General features: G+C 37.7%; 1 protein-coding gene across 2 annotated transcripts in view; it reads left to right on the top strand.

Moving 5' to 3' along the window:
• The window catches only part of BUB1B (BUB1 mitotic checkpoint serine/threonine kinase B), a 69,504-nt gene that overhangs the window by 4,996 nt on the left and 41,260 nt on the right, over window positions 1–23,248 (top strand). For both annotated transcript variants that reach the window (XM_035259856.3, XM_002753599.7), the window contains exons 3-5: window positions 3,259–3,318; window positions 3,933–4,077; window positions 10,202–10,398. In XM_035259856.3, coding sequence (XP_035115747.2) covers window positions 3,259–3,318; window positions 3,933–4,077; window positions 10,202–10,398 — 402 coding nt within the window. The remainder of the gene's footprint in view (window positions 1–3,258; window positions 3,319–3,932; window positions 4,078–10,201; window positions 10,399–23,248) is intronic.

Raw genomic sequence — 23,248 nt, 5'->3', positions numbered from 1 at the left:
GATGGGGTCTTGCAATGTTGGCATGCTGGTCTTGAACTCTTGAACTGAAGTGATCCTTCCCAGCACTTTGGCATCCCAACGTGCTGGGATTATAGGTGTAAGCTACCACATCCCGCCTCACTCATCATATTTTTTCATGTTACATGCATCAGTAGATTTTCTTTCTATTGCTAAATAGGATTTCATTTATTTATTCACCAATTGATGAATATTTCGATTCTTCTAGTTTTGTGCTTTATGAATAATGTTGCTACGGACATTCTTGTACAAAGCTTTTTGTAGACATAATCTTCATTTCCCTTGGAATGGAATTATTGGACCATAGAATAGATGTATGTTTGGCTGGGCGCAGTGGCTTACGCCTGTAATCCCGGCACTTTGGGAGGCCAAGGTGGACAGATTACTTGAGGTCAAGGTGGGGAGATCACCTGAAGTCAGGAGTTCGAGACCAGCCTGAGCAACACGGAGAAACCCCATCTCTATTAAAAATACAAAAATTAGCCAGGTGTGGTGGCACATGCCTGTAATTCCAGCTACTTGGGGGACTGAGGTAGGAGAACTGCTTGAACCTGGGAGGTGGAAGTTGTGGTGAGCCATGATCACTGCCATTGCACTCCAGCCTGGGCAAAAAGAGCAAAACTCCACCTCAAAAAAAAAAATTAGAATAGATGTATGTTTAACTGTTGAAGAAACTGTTTTACCAAAGTGATTGTAACATTTTACACACCTACCAGCAACTCATGAGAGTTTATTTGCACCACATCCACTCCAGTGTTTGGCGTTGTCAGTCTTTTTCGTTTTAGCCATTCTAGTTTTATGGCGTTAAGTTTCATTACTTCACATTTCCCTGGTGATTAATAATGGTGAACGTTTTTTCACATGCTACTTGGCCTTTTGTATATCTTCTTTTGTGGTGTATCTGTTTAGATATTTGCCCAGTTTTCAAATTGTGTTGCAGGGGTTCTTTATTTACTTTTCCCAGGACCATAGATTCAAGTTTCAGTAGCATAGATTCAAGATTCCCTGAATCTATGCTCCGCAGTAGAGTTCTTTATATATTCTCTGTACCAGTCTTTTGTCAAATATATGTGTCGCAGATTTTTTTTCCCTCATCTATGGCTATTTTCTGGGTGTTTGTTTTTAAACTGCTAAGTTTTAAATATTGATAAAGTTCAATTAGTGTGTATGTGTTTTTTTTTTATGGTTAGTACTTTTTGTGTCCTTTCCAGGAGATTTTTGCTTACCCCAAAGTCACAAAGTTACTTTCCTATGTTTTCTTCTACTAGCTTCATTGTTTTATGTTTAGGTGTATGATTTATCTTAAATTTATCCTTGTATATGGTATGGGGTTGGAGTAAAAAAGGTTTTTTCCCCCCTCATATGGATATCTTTCTAGTTGTTCTGCCTCCATTTGTTAGAGAGATTTTTGTTTCCTTTCCTCATTGAATTGCATTGGGACCTTTTACAAAAATCATTTGACCACATATGTATTCTGTTCCATTGATCAAATTGCCTATCCTTTCACCAATAATGCTGTGTCTTGATTAGTTTTATATTGCAAGTCCAGGAGGGTGAGTTCTATAGCTCTTGTTCTTTTTCAGAATTGTTTTAGTTATTGTTGATTCTTTGCCTTTGCAAACAAATTTTGAAATCATCTTGTCAATTTCTAGAAGAGAGCCTACTAGGATTTCAATTAAATTGGTTTGAATCTATAGATCAATTGGGAGGATTGCTGATTTTTGTCAGTATCTTGGATTTTATTTTTTCACCATTTCTACAGATAATGTCATTATCTCACTTTAATTGCCATATTAGCTTCATAATTGTGGTCCCTTCTTCTAATGCCTGGCTATCCTTATAAAGTTACTTGATTAATCTTTTGAAATTCTGTCATATTTAAGATAGCCACCATTTAAAGAACCAATGGTGGCTTGAGCAGATGGAATTCAAAGTCTTTAAATTTACATTTAAAACATGTGCTTCTTACTTCGCCAGGTGTCTCCATTTGTTCTCAGTACTGACTTTATGTTACAGCTTAGGGTCCACTCAACTTCCTTTGGATAAACTCTTCCACCTTCATAATTTTATTCAATATTAGTTTCCCTCTTTCTTGGAAAAAACCATTCTTTTTCAAATTTCATCGTTCCTTCAGAGTCCCACCTTCTGAGGCTGCTTCTGTGATACCTCCTTTGACTTCTTAAAGTCTTTACTACCCATTCTTGGCAACTGTAATTTTGTATACTGTTTTGTATTACTAGTACATTTTTCATTTATGTACTTTTTTTAAAATTAGAGTGTAAATTCCCATGTGTCAGGGACTAATTTATTATTTTTAGATCAAACATAACTGCTTATACAATTTTTGTTAGTCATTTATCCAAATTGTGGCTTATTACCTAATTCTTCCCCTCTATTCTAACTCGTCAATCTTAATTTAGTCTTAGCCCTTTGCCTTTCCCAGATTTTTTGAGATGGAGTTTCGCTCTTGTTACCCGGGCTGGAGTGCAATGCTACGATCTCGGCTCACCACAACCTCTGCCTTCTGGGTTCAGGCAATTCTCCTGCCTCAGCCTCCTGAGTAGCTGGGATTACAGGCATGCGCCACCATGCCCAACTAATTTTTTGTATTTTTAGTAGAGACGGGGTTTCACCATGTTGACCAGGATGGTCTTGATCTCTTGACCTCCTGATCCACCCACCTTGGCCTCCCAAAGTGCTGGGATTATAAGCATGAGCCACTGCGCTTGGCCTCTTCCTCTAATTCTATATATTTTCTCCCTCTTATTAAGCAGAATCTTAATTACTTCTAATCTTTTTTTTTTTTTTGAGACAGAGTCTCACTTTGTTGCTCAGGCTGGAGTGCAGTGGTGCGTCGTCAGCTCACTGCAACCTCTACTTCCTGGGTTCAAGCAATCCTCCCACCTCAGCCTCCCAAGTAGCTGGGAGTATAGGTGCTTGCCGTCACACTCAGCTAATTTGCTGGTGCTTCCCATCACACCCAGCTAACATGATGGGGTTTCACCATGTTCCCCAGGCTGATCTCAAACTCCTGACCTCAAGTGATCCACCTCCTTGGCCTCCCAAAGTGTTGGGATTACAGGCATCAGCCACTGTGCCTGGCCTTGTTCTATTCTTTAGCAAACCCATAAACTCTACTGCAATAATTGAGATCAGTTACATTAATAAAATTAGAAGTGATACTTGTTCATTGTCTGTTGTCACTATTGCATATGCTAACATTTTCTGTTTAAATTTCAGGGCATTTGAATCTGAAATTCGCTTTTACACTGGAAATGACCCTCTGGATGTTTGGGATAGGTGGGTCTTTTTATTTAACAAGGACAATAGAAACATTAACAGACTTTTAATCCCAAGATTCTATGATTATATTTAATTGCAGTTGTTAAAAAAAAAAAACAATTAGAATTTATCTGTTTATTTTTGTTAACCTGGTGCTTGTACTGAAGAAGAATACTATCATAAAGTAAAAAGCATAGTTTAGATCAATGCTACTGAAAGAAGGGTTTGTATACTCTTTGAGAGAAGTACTCAGATGAGTCCTTATGGCCATGTTTCTTAAATTGGGGTGTATGGAGTGTGTGTCAGAGTAGAAAGTGGTGTCATGGGGGCACAGAGATCCAGAATAATCATAATATATCTTCCTGAGGTGTTTAAGATTCAAGAAATTTCGATTTTATGACATACGACATTGAACTACGCCCTTCTATCCCTATCCTCAGTTTTCCCTAGAAGCATGTGTTAGAGACAATTTGGAGAAGTTTGAGGACACAGGCTTAGGGTATGTCACTGAGGACCTCAAAAGAAACATACTTATATTAAATACTTCTGCTTACATCCAGAATGGGTCTTGGAGAAAGAACAAAAATACATTTCAATTTAAAATGTGTTCTTAAATTTTTCTTCCCATTCAGGTATATCAACTGGACAGAGCAGAACTATCCTCAAGGTGGGAAGGAGAGTAACATGTCAACGTTATTAGAAAGAGCTGTAGAAGCATTACAAGGAGAAAAGCGATATTATAGTGATCCTCGATTTCTCAATCTCTGGCTTAAATTAGTAAGTCTTTCTCAAGTGCCATCTGAGTTTTAAATATTGAACTAAGATTTTCTCCAGAGGAATCTGGTATACCACAAAAAAAAAGTAAAACCTGAGCCATTTAGATAGGAAACATTTAATAAATATTCAATATTTCTTAAATTAGTTCTACTTTTTTGTGTGTGTGATGGAGTCTTGCTCTGTTGCCAGGCAACAGATAGTGCAGTGGCACTATCTCTACTAACTGCAACCTCCACCTCCCGGGTTCAAACTATTCTGCCTCAGTCTCCCAAGTAGCTGGGACTATAGCCACATGCCACCACACTCAGCTAATTTTTGTATTTTTAGTAGAGACGGGACTTCACCGTGTTGGTCAGGATGGTCTTGATCTCCTGACCTCATGATCCGCCCACCTCAGCTTTCCAACCCAAAGTGCTGAGATGACAGGTGTGAGCCACTGTGACTAGCCTAAATTGGCTCTACTTAAAGGTGGACTTAAATATAGTATAAACTTTTTTTGCCCTCTTAATATTGATTGCAGTCTGTAGATCTCTCAATGGGTATGGATTATTAGTTAATTTATTTTATTTTTTAAGACAGAGTCTCACTCTGTCACTCAGGCTGGAGTGTAGTGGCTCCATCATGGCTCACTGCAGCCTAAACCTAAGCTCAAGTGATCCTCCCGCCTCAGCCTCCTGAGTAGCTGGGACTACAGGTGCTGTGCCACTACATCTGGCTAATTTTTAAATTTTTAATAAGAGGTGACATCTCTGTTGGTCAGAGTGATCTCGAACTCCTGAGCTCAAGCCGTCCTCCCATCTTGGCCTCCCAAAGTGCTGGGATTACAGGTATGAGCCTACACCCCTAGCCCGGATTACTTATTTATTTATGCTAAACATAACTGGGCTGGGTGCAGTGGCTCATGCCTGTAGTCCCAACACTGGGGGGCTGAGGTGGGCAGATCACTTGAGCCCAGGAGTTCAAGACTAGTCAAGGCAACATGGTGAAACCCCATCTCTACAAAAAAATACAAAAATTAGCCAGGTGTGGTGGCCATGTGCCTGTAGTCCCAGCTACTCAGAAGATTGAAGTGGGAGGATTGCTTGAGCTCAGGATGTCCAGACTACAGTGAGGGCGAGATCGTACCACTGTACCCAAGCCCGTGACAGAGCAAGATCTTGTCTCAAAAAACAAAACAGAAAAAACAACTGGACCGTGAAACTGTACTGGAGGAGGAGGGAGCTAACATTTGGCAGCAGTATGGTTGTTTGGGGAACAATTTCCCTCGGTGATTCTGGTATCCCTTTCACCCCTTTATGAAAGTCATCACCATAAAAAGGTGATGTTTCAGTTTTTTAATTGGTCTTTGTACTTTTTTCACCTAGTATATTGCTATAGCCAAAAATATCTGCCTGGGTTGGGCGCAGTGGTTCATACCTATGATTCCCAACACTTTGGGAGGCCAAGGCAGGTAGATCATTTGAGGTCAGGAGTTTGAGGTTTGAGCCAGCCTGACTAACATCGTGAAACTGTCTCTATAAAAATACAAAAAAAAATTAGCCGGGTGTAGTGGTGCATACCTGTAGTCCCAGCTGCTCGGGAGGCTGAGGGAGGAGAGTTGCTTGAACCCAGGAGGTGGAGGTTGCAGTGAGCCAAGATCATGCCATAGAACTCCAGCCTGGGTGATAGAGCAAGGCTCCATCTCAAAAAAAAAAAAAAAAAAAAAAAAAAATGCTGCCTGATTACTTTGTACTGTCACACTTGACATGTAGAAATAACATATTTTTCATAAAAAACAATGATCGTGGTTTCTTAGACATTAGTATCATTTCTTTTATTCTAAAATGAATTAGAAAAAAACAAGCAGTAAATATTTAAAATTGTTCACAACCACTACAATATGATGAAATATTGACATTAAAACTGATAAGGCTTCTTAGCAAAATAAATCTCTCTCAACATTAAAACGGATAAAATTTTATACTAAAATAAAATAAGAAATTTCTTATTAAGTCTTAAGGAAGACTTATTTTAAACCTCCAATATAGTTGACCCTTGAAGAACACGGGGCTTAGGTGTGCTCACCCCTCACCTAGTTGAAAATATGCATATAACTTTGGACTCCCCCAAAATTATTAATAGCCTACTGTTGACCAGAAGCCTTACCAATAACAAAGTCAATTAACACATAGTTTGTATGCTATATATATAATATCTTTTTTTAGTACAATGTAAACTAGAGAAAAAAATGTTATTAAGAAAATTATAAGGAAGAGAACATGTATTTGCTAGTTGTTAAGTGGATCATTATAAAGATTTTCATCCTCGCTGTCTTCACATTGAGTAAGCTGAGGAGGAAAAAGAAGGGTTTGTCTTGCTGTCTAAGGGATGGCAGAGGTGGAAGAAAATATGTGTATATATGAACCTTTGCAGTTCAGACCTGTGTTGTTCAAGGGTCAACTATAGTTACAAGTATAGAAAATTAGGTAAATCCTCAAGGCATAAGGTATCTTGATTTCCTCAGGACATTTGACAAATATTTTTACATCTTTAGTGAAAGGTTGGAGAAATTACCTTATAGATATTAGTTACAGAAACTTATAATGAAGAACAGCAACCAAAGAATGCTAAACAGATTTGTTAGCATGGAGACTGTAGACCCTTGCAGTGTAACACAATGGTTACACCCAAATAAAGGATTTTGTCCTTGGTTTGGCACTAGCCTAAATATCTTTATGTGTAATTTATTAAAAGATTGGAGACTGGGTGTGGTGGCTCACACCTGTAATCCCAGCACTTTGGGAGGCCAAGGTGGACATATCACCTGAGGTCAGGAGTTCAAGACTAGCCTGCCCAACAAGGTGAAATCCCTTCTCTACTAAAAATCGAAAAATTACCGTGCGTGGTGATGTGTGCCTGTAATCCCAGCTACTTGTGAGGCTGAGGCAGGAGAATTGCTTGAACCTGGATGACAGAGGTTGCATGAGCTGAGATCATGCCACTGCACTCCAGCCTGGGTGACTGAGAGAGACTCATTCTCAGAAAAAAAGAAATAATAAAAGATTGGACTAGCTGTACCTCTAAAGTGATTTTCAATCTCAGGAATCTATGGTTATATTTAATTGCAGTTGTTAAAAGTAACAATTAGAATAACTTATCTGTTTTTGTTAACCTGGTGCTTATACCGATGAAGAATAATATCATAAAGTAAAGAGCACAGTCTAGATCAGTGCTACTGAAAGAAGGGTTTGCATACTGTTTAAGTACAAAAATTGGAAGTGAGCTTTTGGAAACTTTAGTAACAATTTGATATTGCTGGGACATCCAAGCACATCATCATAGTAAGTTCCATTTTTGTTGTATTTTATGTCAGTCCATGATGGAACACACACATGCACACAATAAAACTGGCCCTTTCACCACAGATTATCTGAGAAGCACTGGTATAGACAACCATCAGGTTCAAATGATCAACACTAGAATGATCAGCAATAATCTGAACTTTGTATGTGACAAACAAGGTACATATTAAACTATTCCTTTTTCTTTGTGGGGCTAGTCAAGAGTGGTAACAGATGAATTCTTCATACTATTTTCTTTTGCTTTGCAGAAGGAGTTCTCCAGTCAGTTATTTTATGTGACTCTTATAGTCTGGCTAAGGAAAAATTTGTTTCTAGAAAACATTTGGTATTTTTATTTAAAGGTATATAATTATTTTAGTTTGGCAATTTAAGGGTTACCAAAAAAGGTTTATTTAACTTTTAGATGTATTAATCTAACCATGTAGTCCTTTTATTTATGTTATTTCTGGTTTGTTTTTTTTTTTTTTTGAGACAGTCTCACCTTGTTGCCCAGGCTAGAGTGCAATGGCATGATCTCAGCTCACTGCAGCCTCTGCCCTCAGGGCTCAAGCGATTTTCCTGACTCAGCCTCCTGAGTGGCTGGGATTACAGGCACATGCCATCACACCTAGCTAATTTTCTTATTTTTAGTAGAGTTGGAGTTTTACCATGTTGGTCAGGCTGGTCTTGAACTCCTGACCTCTTGATCCACCCAACTTGGCCTCCCAAAGTGCCGATATCACAGGCGTGAGCCACCTCTCCCGGCCTGTTTATGTTATTTCTTAGGTGATCTCATTCAGCATTCTGTATAACCTGATCTTTGCTGGCTGTCCCATGTACAAGAACACCAGAACCATTCAGAAAGCTCTTCAAGTAGTGAAATCAATGTTAAACTGTATTTATGTAGTGATAGATATCAAAGACTGATTGTATGGTGGTAGCGCATTCAGAATTATAACTTTTCTTGAAACACCACCACATATGAGAAAATATCAGAAATTTAAATAAGCAAGAAAAATCCATTTACTGCATTACTGCAAAATTAAACTATAAAATATGCATTATTTTTGTTAAAGATATAAAGAAAACATTTCACTTATTTAGCATTCGTTGTACTAGACCATGATTAAGGGCTGGTATATAATAGATAGCAATGTTTTCTGACTTTGTAGAGCTTAGTTTATCTGGAAGACAGACGTGAAGCCATTAATTTTAACAGTAAATAGAATAAAAGGAGTTCTGTGGGAACACATATAAGAAAGACTTAACCTCGGCTAGACAGTTAGAGATAAATAGAAGACATTTAGTAAAGTAACAAATGGTAGCCTCTCTAGTAGTGAAAGAACTCTGAACTAGAACATTGAGAAATTAGGAACTGTTTTTAATAGCTTCTAATGCTGAATAGAGTCTGGTAGAATGAGTATTTTTGTGAATTATTAAACTTTAGTATTAAAAATTTTTACAACCTTCTCAGAAAGCAATTTACTTTTTAACATAGTTCCAGGAATCTCTCTTAAGGGAGTAATGTAAAATGTGAAGGATTGTATGCATGAAGTTATTTATTATAGAATTATTTATAATTGGACAAAATTAGAAGTAGTTTAAATATCCAGAAGTAGATGAATAATTAAATTATGGAAGCTCTATTATATGAAACATCATGCATTAATTTAAAAATAATAGTGAAAAGAATTCGAGGCTATAGTGAGCTATGATTGTGCCACTGCAGTCCAGCCTGGACAACAGAGCAAGACCTTGTCTCTCGAAAACAAATAAAATAATATTGGTGAAGTAAAAGCAGGAGCATGGAAAAGTGAACAATGAGGTATTATAGTGGAATAAAAGCAAATTTTATGATGATTAAACTTTGTAAGGCAATATATATCCTTTTATCCTTAAGGAAAAAAAGACTGAAAAAATGTATCAAAATGTTTATGATGTGGGGTTTTTAGGGATATTTTCCTCCCTCTTGCTACTAGAATTATCAACATTGTACATGGTCTCATAATGTCCTTTCTAAAACACAGATTTGACTATTCTTTTGCTTATAGCTCACCCACTCTAACACATATAACAGTTACTATTAGGCATATTCAAAATTGATTAGATTGACATTCAAGACGGATCACAGCCTTTTTCTCCAGACTACTGTCTTGCCTGGACCCCTACATAACTTTTAGTCTTCTGTACCTTTGTTTATGCTATTTTCTTTGGCTGAAATGCCCTTCCCTTCCCATTTCCACCTGATGAAAGTCCGTTTCTCCTTCAGGGCCCCCCTTTTTTTTTCTTTTTTTTTTTTTTTTAAAGAGACAAGGTCTCTGTCACCTAAGCTAGAGTGCAGTGGTGGCATCATAGCTCACTGCATTCTCAAACTCTTCGGCTCAAGTGATTCACCTGCCTTAGCCTCCTGGGTAGCTAGGACTACAGGCGCCTGCCACTGTGCCCAGCTAATTTTTAAAATTTTGTTATAGAGACAGGGACTTGTTATATTGCCCTGGCTTGTCTCCAACTCCTAACCTCAGGTGATCCCAGCCTCCCAAAGTGCTGTCATTACAGTCATAAACCACTGTGCCTGGTTTAATACTACTACATGAAGCCTTTAGTCTCCATCTCTTCTTACAAATCTCTCACTTTTTTCTCTTTTTTAGGTCCTCCCAGTATGGTCATTGTCACATTGTAATAATAGATTTTTTTTTTCAATACAGAAATTGCATGTAGTATCTCCAGTGATTGTCTGGCATCTAATAGGCATTCAATATGTAAGTAGAAATTGGTTAACTGTTAACACTTTTAATTTGTTACAGGGGCGTTTATGCAATGAGCCTTTGGATATGTACAGTTACTTGCACAACCAAGGGATTGGTGTTTCACTTGCTCAGTTCTATATCTCATGGGCAGAAGAATATGAAACTAGAGAAAACTTTAGGAAAGCAGATGCAATATTTCAGGAAGGGATTCAACAGAAGGCTGAACCACTAGAAAGACTACAGTCTCAGCACCGGTAAACTGTTTTTTTTTGGAACTTGTTTTAAATCTTTAAAAATAATAGAAATAAATGATCTCTTTTTTCAGTCTGAATGAAGTGCCTTCTGGTCGATTGGCATGTTAAGTTTACTTAGATACTCTTCAGTTTTTTTAAAAGATATATTTTAAAAATTTTATTTAACAGAGAGTAAAATTCATTCTGTGGTATGTGGTACTATGAGTAAAAAGACTTAACAATCATCATTACCAAGATACAGAATAATTTCACACCCCCTAAAAGAATTCCCTTTGTAGTCAGTACCTATGCTTACTCCAAACCCCTGGCACACTGATTTATTTTCCAGCCCTATGGTTTTTGCCTTTTCCAGAGTGCCATATAAATGGAATTGTATAGTATGTAGCTTTTTGAGTCTGACTTCTTGATTTAGCATAATGCATTTGAGTTGTAGATTTCTTTATAGATTGTAAATATAAGCCTTTGTCAGATATGTGATTTTAAAATATTTTCTCCCAACTTAAGCCTGGTCTGTTCATTTTCTTAACTGCCTTTTTTAGAACAAAAGTTTTTTATATTAAAGAAGTCTAATTTACAAGTTTTTCTTGTATGGATCGTGCTTTTGATGTTGTGTTTGAGAATTATTTGTCTAGCCAAAGGTTGTCACAGAGATTTTCTTCTAAATTTTTATCTTCAAGTTTTATAATTTCACTTTTTACATTTAGATCTCTGATCCATTTTGAGTTAATTTTTGTAGAAGATAGGGGTTAAGTAAGGTTCTTTTTTTTTTTTAACAGATTGTTCATTTGTTCCAATGCCATTTATTGAAAAGCATTCTCCATTGAATTGCCTTTGCACCTTGATTTAAAAAAAATCAGTTGATCATATTTATGTAGGTTTATTTCTATTATTCCATTTTTTCTACTAGTCTATGTGTCTATCCATTAGTGTATACCATGCTATCTAGATTACTGTACCTTTATATAGTAAGTCTAGAAATCAGGTGAAATTAGTCCTCTAAGTTTGTTCTCATTTGTAACTCTTCTAGTTCATTTGACTTTCTGTTTTAGAATCTGCTTTCTGGGTTTTTTATTAGGATTATTCAGGAATATGGTATAATTCTGCATTTATTTAGTTTTAGTTTTTGTTTTTTTAAGTAAGCTTTGGTAGATTTTTGTCTTTCAAGGAATTGATCCATTCATCCAAGTTAATGAGTTTGTGGGCATAGAGTTGTGCATAATATTCTCTTATTATGCTTTTATTTCTTTCTTTATTTTTGAGACGGAGTTTCGCTCTTGTTACCCAGGCTGGAGTGCAATGGCGCTACCTCGGCTCACCGCAACCTCTGCCTCCTGGGTTCAAGCATTTCTCCTGCCTCAGCCTCCCGAGTAGCTGGGACTACAGGCATGCGCCACCATGCCCAGCTAATTTTTTTGTATTTTTAGTAGAGACAGGGTTTCACCATGTTGACCAGGATGGTCTCGATCTCTTGACCTTGTGATCCACCCACCTTAGCCTCCCAAAGTGCTGGGATTACAGGCGTGTGAGTCACGGCGCCAGGCCCTTATTATGCTTTTAATGTCTGCAGGTTATGTAGTGATTGTCCCTCTTTTTCCTGATACTGATAATTTGTGTCTTCTCAATCTGGCTAGGATATCAATTTTACTGATTGTTTAGAAAATCAGCTTTTGGGTTCATGAAAGTTTTTTTTTTCTTTCTCTTAGTGATTTTCTGTCTTAATTTTATTTCTGCACTTTGTTTCCTTCTTTCTGCTTGCTTTGGATACAACTTGCTCTTCTTTTTGTGATTTAAGGTGAAAGCCTAGACCTTTCTCCTTTTCTAATATAAGCATTTAATGCTCTAAATTCCCTTTTAAGCACTGCTTTAGTTGTATCCCACAAGTTTTGATATACTGTATTTTCATTTTAATTTCATTCAGAATATTTTCTAATTTATTTTGTGCCTTCCTTTTGACCCATGAGTTACTTAGAAGTGTATTATTTAAATTAGGAAGTGTTTTTGGATTTTTCAGATATCCGTTACTGATTTTTAATTTAATTCGATAGTGGTCAGAGAACATAATGTATATGATTTCAATCTTAAAGTTGTTAAGGTTTGTTTATCACACAGATTATGGTCTGTATTGGTGAATGTTTCATGTACACTTGAAAAATATGTGTATTCTGTTTTTTGGAGTGTAATATTCTATAAATATAATTTAGGACAAGTTGACTGATAGTCTGTTCTGGTCTTCTGTATCATTGACGACTTTCTGTCTACTTGTTATATCAGTTACTAAGAGGGGTTTTGAAGCCTCTTTGTGATTTTGTCTATTTCTTTGTCTCATCAGTTTTGGTTAATATATTTTGAAGTTCGGTTGTTAGATGCATAAACATGTAGAATTGGCCCCTATGTCATTTTATAATGTCTCCCTTTATCCCTGATAGTACTCCTTGTTCAGAAGTCTATTTGGTCTGATAGTACAGCTATTCCAGCTTCCTTTTTGTTTACATGATACATCTTTTCCCTTTACTTCTTAAAAACACATTTTTTAAAGATAACACTTTTAAATTATATAATCATCGTTACAATCCAATTTTAGCGCATTTTTAACATCCTAAAATGAACCCCATATCCATTAGCAGTCAGTCACTCCCCATTCCTTTTATTTTTTTTTTTCCAGCCTTTCTAAGGTTCAATTCAGGTATCACTCCCCATTTCTACTTAACTGCTAGGCAATCACTACTCTGCTTTTTGTCTCTATGGATTTGCTTATTTTGGACATTTCGGTTTAATGGAATCCTACAATACATGGTCTTTTGTGATTGGCTTCTTTCACTTAGCATACTATTTCCTTTTTTTTCCCCCAGGAAAGGGAGAGTGGAACAGGGATTTTCAGCATAGTATTTTCAAGGTTCATCATTACATAGCTGTGACATTATCAGTACTTTATTCCTGTTTATTGCCCAATGATATTCCATTATATGAATAGACTACATTTTATTTATACATTCATCGGTTAATGAACATTTAGGTTTTTTGCACCTTTTGGCTGTTACAAAATAATACTGGTAGGAATATTTGTGTCACAGGTTTTTGTGTGGTTTTCTTTTTACCTTTTTTGTTAAGCCAGTCAAGTTTAGCAGTGGAAGGTTATGTAGCAACTTTAGTGATACTAATGTTAATTAGTTTCTTTAACTTTTAACCTATGTCTTTTTATTTTTTATTGAGTTTCTTATACACAGCAAATAGTTGGATCTTGTTTTTTCCCTGAACTCTAACAATATCTTTTTGGTTATGTTGAACCTACTTAATATAATTTTTAATAATGTTGGGTTTAGGTCTACCCTTTTAATATTTGCTCTATGCCTTTTGTTCCTCTTTGACCTCTTTCCTACCTTATTTTGAATTATTTGAATATTTTTTAGTATTTCGTTTTAACATATGTTATTGGCTTTTTGTCTGTTACAACTTTTTAAGTGGTTGTTATAGGGTATATAACATACATACCTAACCTTTTACATTCTATGTAGAGTTAATATTTCATCGTTTATATATATATAATTGCATTTTAGGTTCTGGGATACATGTAAAGAACATGCAGGATTATTGCTTATGTACACACATGGCAATGTGGTTTGCTGCCTCCATTCCCATCACCTATATCTGACATTTCTCCCCATGTTATCCCTCCCGAACTCCCTACCCCACACTGTCCCTCCCCTAGTGCCCCCCAACAGACCTCAGTATGTGATGCTCCCCTCCCTGTGTCCATGTGTTCTCACTGTTCAACACCCGCCTGTGAGTGAGAACATACGGTGCTTGATTCTCTGTTCCTCTGTCAGTTTGCTGAGAATGATGGTCTCCAGGTCCATCCATATCCCTACAAAGGACATGAACTCATCGTGTTTTATGGCTGCATAGTATTCCATGGTGTATATGTGCCACATTTTCCCTGTCCACATCGATGGGCATTTGTGTTGGTTCCAAGTCTTTGCTATTGTAAACAGTGCTGCAATGAACATTCGTGTGCATGTGTGCTATAATAAAACAATTTATAATCCTTTGGATATATACCCAGTAACTGAATTGCTGGGTCAAATGGAATTTCTATTTCTAGGTCCTTGAGGCATCGCCACACTGTCTTCCACAATGGTTGAACTAATTTACACTCCCACCATAGTGTAAAAGTGTTCCTATTTCTCCACATCTTCTCCAGCATCTGTTGACTCCAGATTTTTTAATGATTGCCGTTCTGACTGGCGTGAGATGGTATCTCAATGTAGTTTTGATTTACATTTCTCTAATGACCAGTGATGGTGAGCATTTTTTCATATGTTTGTTGGCCTCATATATGTCTTCTTTTCAACAGTGTCTGTTCATATCATTCGCCCACTTTTGAATGGCTTTGTCATTTTCTTGTAAATCTGTTTTAGTTCTTTGTAGATTTTGGATATAAGTCCTTTGTCAGATGGTTAGATTGCAAAAATTTTTTCCCATTCTGTTGGTTGCTGGTTCACTCTAATGCCTGTTTCTTGTGCTATGCAGAAGCTATGGAGTTTAATTAGATCCCATTTGTCTATTTTGGCTTTTGTTGCCTATGCCTATGTCCTGAATGGTTTTGCCTAGGTTTTCTTCTAAGGTCGTTATGGTGTTAGGTCTTATGTTTAAGTCTTTAATCCCTGTGGAGTTAATATTAGTGTAAGGTGTCAGGAAGGGGTCCAGTTTCTGCTTTCTGCACCTGGCTAGCCACTTTTCCCAACACTGTTTATTGAACAGGGAATCCTTTCCCCATTGCTTGTTTTTGTCAGGTTTGTCAAAGATCAGATGGTTGTACACAAGTGGCATTGCCTCTGAGGCCTCTGTTCTGTTCCATTGGTCTATATCTCTGTTTTGGTACCAGTACCGTGCTGTTTTGACTACTGTAGCCTTGTATTATAGTTTGAAGTCAGGTAGTGTGATGCCTCCAGCTGTGTTCTTTTTGCTTAGAATTGACTTGGCTATGTGGGCTCACTTTTGATTCCATATGAAGTTTAAGGTGTTTTTTTCCAGTTCTGTAAAGAAAGTCATTGGTAGCTTGGTGGGGATAGCATTGAATCTATAAATTACTTTGGGCAGTATGGTCATTTTCATTATATTGATTCTTCCTAACCATGAACATGGAATGCTTCTCCATCTGTTTGTGTCCTCTCTCATTTCATTGAGCAGTGGTTTGTAGTTCTCCTTGAAGAGGTCCTTTACATCCTTTGTTAGTTGTATTCCTAGGTATTTTATTCTCTTTGTAGCAATTGTGAATGGCAGTTTGTTCTTGATTTGGCTCTTTTTAAGTCTGTTATTGATGTATTGGAATGCTTGTGATTTTTGCACATTGATTTTATATCCTGAGACTTTGCTGAAGTTGCTTATCAGTTTAAGGAGATTTGGGGCTGAAACCATAGGGTCTTTTATCATGTTGTCTGCAAATAAAGACAATTTGACTTCCTCCTTTACTAATTGAATACCCTTTATTTCTTTTTCTTACCTGATTGCTCTGGCTAGAACTTCCAATACTATATTGAATAGGAATGGTGAGAGAGGGCATCCTTGTCTAGTGCCAGATTTCAAAGGGAATGCTTCCAGTTTTTGCCCATTCAGTATAATATTGGCTGTGGGTTTGTCATAAATAGCTTTTATTATTTTGAGATAGGTTCTGTCAATACAGTTTATTGAGAGTTTTTAGCATAAAGCGCTGTTGAATTTTGTCAAAGGCCTTTTCTACATCTATTGAGATAATCATGTGGTTTTTGTCTTTTGTTCTGTTTGTGTGGTGAATTACATTTATAGACTTGCCTATGTTGAACCAGCCTTGCATCCCTGGGATGAAGCCTACTTAATTGTGATGGATAAGCTTTTTGATACTCTGTTGCAATCGGTTTGCCAGTATTTTATTGAAGATTTTTGCATCTATGTTCATAATGGATATTGGCCTGAAGTTTTCTTTTCTTGTTGAGTCTCTGCTGGCTTTTGGTATCAGGATGATGTTGGTCTCATAAAATGATTTGGGGAAGATTCCCTCTTTTTGGATTGTTTGGAATAGTTTCAGAAGGAATGGTACCAGCTCCTCTTTGTATATCTGATAGAATTCAGCTGTAAAACCATCTGGACCTGGGCTGTTTTTGGTTGGTAAACTATTAATTGCTGCCTCAACTTCAGTCCTGGTTATTGGTCAATTGAGGGTTTTGACTTCTTCCTGGTTTAGGCTTGGGAGGGTGCAAGTGTCCAGGAATTTATCCATTTCTTCTAGGTTTACTGGTTTATGTACATAGAGTTGTTTGTAGTAATCTCTGATGGTGGTTTATATTTCTGTGGAATCTGTGGATACCCCCTTTATCGTTTTTTATTGCATCTATTTGATTCTTCTCTCTTTTCTTTTTTACTAGTCTGGCTAGTGGTCTATTTTGTTGATCTTTTCAAAAAACCAGCTCCTGGATTTATTGATTTATTTTTTTAAGGGTTTTTTGTGTCTCTATCTCCTTCGGTTCCACTCTAATCTTAGTTATTTCTTGTCTTCTGCTGGCTTTTGAGTTTTTTTGATCTTGTTCCTCTAGCTCTTTCAATTTTGATGATAGGTGTCGATTTTAGATCTTTCCTTGCTTCTCATGTGAGCATTTATTGCTATAAATTTTCCTCTAGACAGTGTTTTAAATGTGTCCTAGAGATTCTGGTATGTTGTGTCTTCGTTCTTATTGGTTTCGAAGAACATCTTTATTTCTGCCTTCATTTCATTGTTGATCCAGTCAACATTCAAGAGCCAGTTGTTCAGTTTCCTTGAAGTTATGTGGTTCTGAGTTAGTTTCTGAATTCTGAGTTCTAATTTGATTGCACTGTGGTCTGAGAGACTGTTTGTTACGATTTCCGTTCTTTTGCATTTGCTGAGGAGTGATTTACTTCCAATTATGTGGTCAGTTTTAGAGTAGGTGCTATGTGGTACTGAGAAGAATGTATATTCTGTGGATTTGGGGTGGAGAGTTCTATAGGTATCTATTAGGTTTGTTTGGTCCAAATCTGAATTCAAGTCCTGGATATCCTTGTTAATTTTCTGTCTTGTCAATCTGTCAAATATTGACAGTGAAGTGTTAAAGTCTCTCACTACTATTGTGTGGGAGTCTAAGTCTCTTTGTAGGTAATTAAGAACTTGCTTTATGTATCTGGGTGCTCCTGTATTGGGCGCATATATATTTAGAATTGTTAGCTCTCCTTGTTGCCTTGATCGTTTTACCATTATGTAATGCCCTTCTTTGTCTCTTTTGATCTTTGTTGGTTTAAAGTCTATTTTATTAAAGACTGGGATTGCAACTCCTGCCTTTTTTTGCTCTCCATTTGCTTGGTAAATCTTCCTCCATCCCTTTATCTTGAGCCTATGTGTGTCCTTGCATGTGAGATGGGTTTCCTGGATACAGCACACTGATGGGTTTTGACTTTTTATCCAATTTGCCAGTCTGTGTCTTTTGATTGGGGCATTTAGCCCATTTACATTTAAGGTTAATACTGTTATGTGTGAATTTGATCCTGCCATTTTGATGCTAGCTGGCTGTTTTGCCCGTTAATCGATGCAGTTTCTTCATTGTATTGATGCTGTTTACCATTTGATATGTTTTTGGAGTGGCTGGTACTGGTTTTTCCTTTCTGTGTTTAGTGCTTCTTTCAGGAGCTCTTGTAAGGCAGGCCTGGTGGTGATGAAATGTCTCAGCAATTGCTTGTCCATAAAGGATTTTATTTCTCCTTCGCTTATGAAGCTTAGTTTGGCTGGATATGAAATTCTAGGTTGAAAGTTCTTTTCTTTAAGGATGTTGAATATTGGCCTCCACTCTCTTCTGGCTTGTCGGGTTTCTGCTGAGAGATCCACTGTGAGTCTGATGGGCTTCCCTTTATGGGTAGCCCGACCTTTTTCTCTGGCTGCATTTTTTCCTTCATTTCAACCCTGGTGAATCTGATGATTATGTGCCTTGGGGTTGCTCTTCTTGAGGAATATCTTTGTGGTGTTCTCTGTATTTCCTGGACTTGCATATTGGCCTGCATTGCTAGGTTGGGGAAGTTCTCCTGGATGATATCCTGGAGATTGTTTTCCAGCTTGGATTCATTCTCTCCGTCACATTCAGGTACACCTATCAAATGTAGATTAGGTCTTTTCACATAATCCCATATTTCCTGGAAGTGTTGTTCATTTCTTTTCACTCTTTTTTCTCTAATCTTGCCTTCTCATTTTATTTCATTGAGTTGATCTTCAATCTCTGATATCCTTTCTTCTGCTTGGTCAATTCAGCTATTGAAATTTGTGTACGCTTTGTGAAGTTCTCATGTTGTGTTTTTTAGCTCCATAGTTCATGTATATTCTTCTATACGGTGTTTATTCTTGTTAGCATTTCGTTAAACCTTTTTTCAAGGTTCGTAGTTTTTTTTGCATTGGATTAGAACATGATCTTTTAGCTTTGAGAACTTTGTTATTACCCACCTTCTGAAGCCTGTTTCTGTCATTTCATCAGACTCATTCTCCATCCAGCTTTGTTCCCTTGCTGCTGAGGAGTTGTGATCCCTTGGAGGAGAGGCATTGTGGATTTTGGTGTTTTCTTCCTTTTTGGGCTGGCTTCTCCTCATCTTTGTGACTTTATCTACCTGCGGTCTTTTTAGTTTGTGACTTTCAGATGGGGTCTCTGAGTGGATGTCCTTTTTGTTGCTGATGAAGTTATTTCTTTCTGTTTCTTAGTTTTCCTTCTAACAGTCAGGCTCCCATGCTGTAAGACTGCTGGAGGTCCACTCCAGACCCTGTTTACCTGGGGATCACCTGCAGTGGTTGCAGAAGTGTAAGGGTTCCTGCCAGTTTTTTCTTCTGTTATCTTTGTTCCAGAAGGATACCTGCCAGATGTCCCTAAGCTCTCCTTTACGAGGTGTCTCTTTGGTTATACAGGGATTGGGAAGCTGCTTGAGGAGATAGTCCGTAGTGCTGAGCTGTGAGCTCCATTGTTCTGTTCAGAGCTGCTGGGCAGGTACGTTTAAGTCTGCCACAGTGGAACTCATAACTACCTTTTTTTTGCAGATGCTCTGTCCTGGGAAGGTAGGGCTTTATTCATAAGTTCCTGTCATTCTGCTGCCTTTTTTCAGAGTTGCCCTGCCCAGCAAGGAGGTAGCCTAGTCACAGTCTGCCAGCAGAGGCGTTGCTGAGCTGCTGTGGGCTGTGCCCTGCTGCTATGTGAACTTCCTTGCAATTTTGTTTATAGGGGTATAGTTAGAACTGCCTCAGTAATGGTGGTCTGCCTTGGTAATGGCGGACTGTCTCTGTAATGGCAGACTGCCTTGGTAATGGCTGACTGCCTCCGTAATGGTGGACTGCCTCGGTAATGGCGGATGCCCTTCCCCTCACAGAGCTGGACCATCCTGGGTCCAGCTGTGCTTGCTGTGAAACTCTCAATCCAGAGCATTTCAGATTGCTGGTCTTTGTGGGGGTGGGACCAGCCAAGCCAGATCACCTGGCTCCCTGTTTCAGCCCCCTTTTTTCAGTTGAACGGGCAACTCTGTCTCTCAGGCATTCCGGTTGCCAGTTGAAATGGTGCCGGGATTTGTGTGAGTTTTTGTGTGGAGACCTGCTGCACTGGCTGAAACAGCCAAGCTGGAGACTTGTGGTGCTTTTCCGCCCAGGAATTGCCTGGTCTGTTGGCAGTAAAAATTTGTTTGGAAATGCAGTGATCACTCACCCTCTGCATTTTCGCTTGGGACTGCAATCCAGAGCTGTTCCTCTTCGGTTATCTTGGATCCTCTCCAGTATTTCATCCTTTAAAGTAAAATACAGAAGCTTTATAACCATAAAGATTCCCTTATATTCCCTTTTCTTTTGGTATATTTGCCATACGTATTACATCTATATACACTGAAAACCACACCAGACAATATTTCAAGTTTTGCTTTCAGAAGCCATGTATCTTAAGAACTTAGGAAAATCGTCTTTTGTGTTTATTCTTTTTTCATTTCTGAAGCTCCAAGTTTACTTCTAGTATTATTTCCTTTCAGTCTGAAGAGCTTCTTTTAGCCGTTTTCTTTTAGAGCAGGTCTATTGTCAATTAATTCTCTTAGTTTGTCTTCAGCTGAGAATGTCCTCATTTCATCTTCTTTCCTGAAAGATAAAGAATTCTGGGTCAACATTTCTTTTTCTTTTTTCTTTTCTTTTCTTTTTTTTTTTTTTTTTTTGAGATGGAGTCACCCAGTTTGAAATGCAGTGGCATGATTTTGGCTCACTGCAACCTCCACCTCCTGGGCTCAAGCAATTCTCTTTCCTCAGCCTCTCAAGTAGTCGAGTAGCTGGGACTATAGATGTATACCACCACACCTGGCTAATTTTTGTATTTTTAGTAGAGATGGGATTTCATCACATTGGCCAGGCTGTTCTTGAACTCCTGACCTCAAATGGTCTGCCCGCCTCAGCCTCCCAAAGTGCTGAGATTATAGGCGTGAGCCACTGTGCCCAGCCAATGTTTCTTTTTTTTTTTACCACTTTAATGATGTTGTCCTACTGTCTTCTGGCCTCCATGGTTTCTGATAAGAAATCTGTGGTCATTTAGTAGTGCCTGCTTATACATAATATGTTGATTTTTCTCTGGCCTTGTCCAAGATTTTTTCTTGTTTAGCTTTGGGTTTCAGAAGTCTGATTGCGGTGTGTCTTTACATGTAAAGAAATGTGATTTTCTTTACATTTAATCTGTTTTGGGTTCACTGGGCCCTTTGAATTTGTAAATGTATACCTTTCACTAAATTTGACAAGTTTTCAGCCATTAATTTAAAAACACTTTGTTGTACCTGCATCTCTTTCTTCACTGTCTCTGGGTCTTCACTTGCACAAATTTTAGGCCATTTCCCCCAACTCTGCTACCAAGAATCTGCCCAAATTAAACCTTTTGATATCATTCCATAGGTCCCCGAAACTCTGTGTGACCATTTTTCTTTTCGTTTTTGAGATTGGCCAATTTTTGTTGCTCTTTCTTCAGGTTCACTTACTCTTCTCTTTTCCATCTCCATCCTGCTATTGAGTCCATTCAACATAAATTTTTTATTTCAGATACTGTATTTTTCAAGTCTAAAATTTCTGTTTGATTCTTTTTTATAATTTCTGTTTCTGTATTGAGAATTTCTATCTTTCTATTTATTTCAAATGTTTTTACCTTATTTCATGGAACATAGTTATACTAGGTACTTTAAAATCTCCAGACCAGGCACAATGACTCACGCCTATGATTCCAGCACTTTGGTAGGCTGAGGTGGGCAAATCACTTGAGATCAGGAGTTTGAGACCAGCCTGGCCAGTGTGTTGAAACCCTGACCTCCTCCCGTCGCTACTGAAAATACAAAACTTAGCTGGGCGTGATGGTAATCTTGGCTACTTGGGAGGATGAAGCAGAAGAATCTCCTGAACCCAGGAGGCAGAGGTTATAGTGAACCAAGATTGCACCACTGCACTCCATCCTGGGTGACAGAGTGAGACTCTATTTCAAAAAATAAAATAAAATAAATAAAATCTCCATCTGAAAACAGCTCCATCTGGGTCATTTTATGTTTGCATTTGCTTCTTGTTTTTTCATTTGAAAATTGGTCACATTTTCCTAATTCTTTGTGTGTCAAGTAATTCTTATACCCTGGACATTTATCCTGACACTATGTTGTAAGACTCTGATACTCTTGGCTTATATTCTCTGTAGAATATCTATGTTTTTGTCTTAGTAGCCAATCACACTTCAAATATTGCAAGTTCTTTGTCATCTTGTGTAGTTGTTGGTTCCAGTGTCAGTTCAGTTTTCAAGACCTTTGCTATATTGCTTTGGGTTTACCCCATGCATGTCCTGCTTAAGGGTTAACCCAGGATTTGGTCAGTGGTTTATATCATAGTTCAGTTCTGAAAGGCTTTTTTGTGCTGCTTTGAGTCTACTCTGTGCATGCACAGCTCAAGAGGGAGCGTAAGATGTATGCTAATTCACATGCAGAATTAGGACATCCCCTTGTTCAGCTCATTCCTTTGTAGTTCTCCTCACATATTCTTTGGCCTTCTGAGTCTCTTTTTCCCAGTTCTCTGGCCAGAAAGATGGAGTTTCTCTAGGAGTTTTAGATTCCCATACCACCATTACAGCGGTTCAAAACCACAAGAGAAAATAGAAGAGATTTTAAAAAAAAAAGGAAACAACCCTGTGTGGGTTGTTCCAAGTTTTGACCCCTCTCCACAGTCCACTTGATTTTGTTGACTTTTCAGAGCCCTTAGTTGCCTACTGTTTTTAATTGTATATTATCTACCATTTTTAATTCCTATCAGTGAGAGAGGGAGAGAGAAGCTATAGTGGGCATTCTGCATCTTAGCCAGTACTTGCAATGTATTCTGGGTTTTGAGGTTTTTTGTTTTTTTTTTTTAAACCTTTCTGATAATACTTTTTAAGGCTAGTCGAATGAAGCAGTGGTAGGACTGGAGAATCTCTTCTGATAGTACTTAAAACTGTGGCAGCTGCATAGGAAGTTTACTTTTCAAACTTCTGCCAGCTTTGCTAAAGTAAAATGTCATGTCATATGCAATTTCATTTCATATGGGCCAGGAGAAACTCTATATGTGGGTGTGCGTGTGCATGTGTGTGTATAGAAAAAGAGACATCCAGTGATAAAATAGATGTGGCACAATGTTAACAATTGGTGTGTCAAGTTTTCTAATAAAAAGTTGGTGGGAAACTCTGATGTTCATACATTGTGTGATTATAGTCTTAGTAACCCTAACCTGATCCTCAGATCACACTTAGTGGTGATTTTCAGAGAAATTTAAATTGGTAGAACTTGAGCATTTTAAAGGGAGAGTTAAATCATTCTAGCCAAA

The sequence above is a fragment of the Callithrix jacchus genome, chromosome 8, assembly GCF_049354715.1.
Source record: "Callithrix jacchus isolate 240 chromosome 8, calJac240_pri, whole genome shotgun sequence".
Lineage (NCBI taxonomy): Eukaryota > Metazoa > Chordata > Mammalia > Primates > Cebidae > Callithrix > Callithrix jacchus.
Note: the sequence above shows the minus strand (reverse complement) of the source record. Positions and strands in the feature narration are given on the sequence as shown.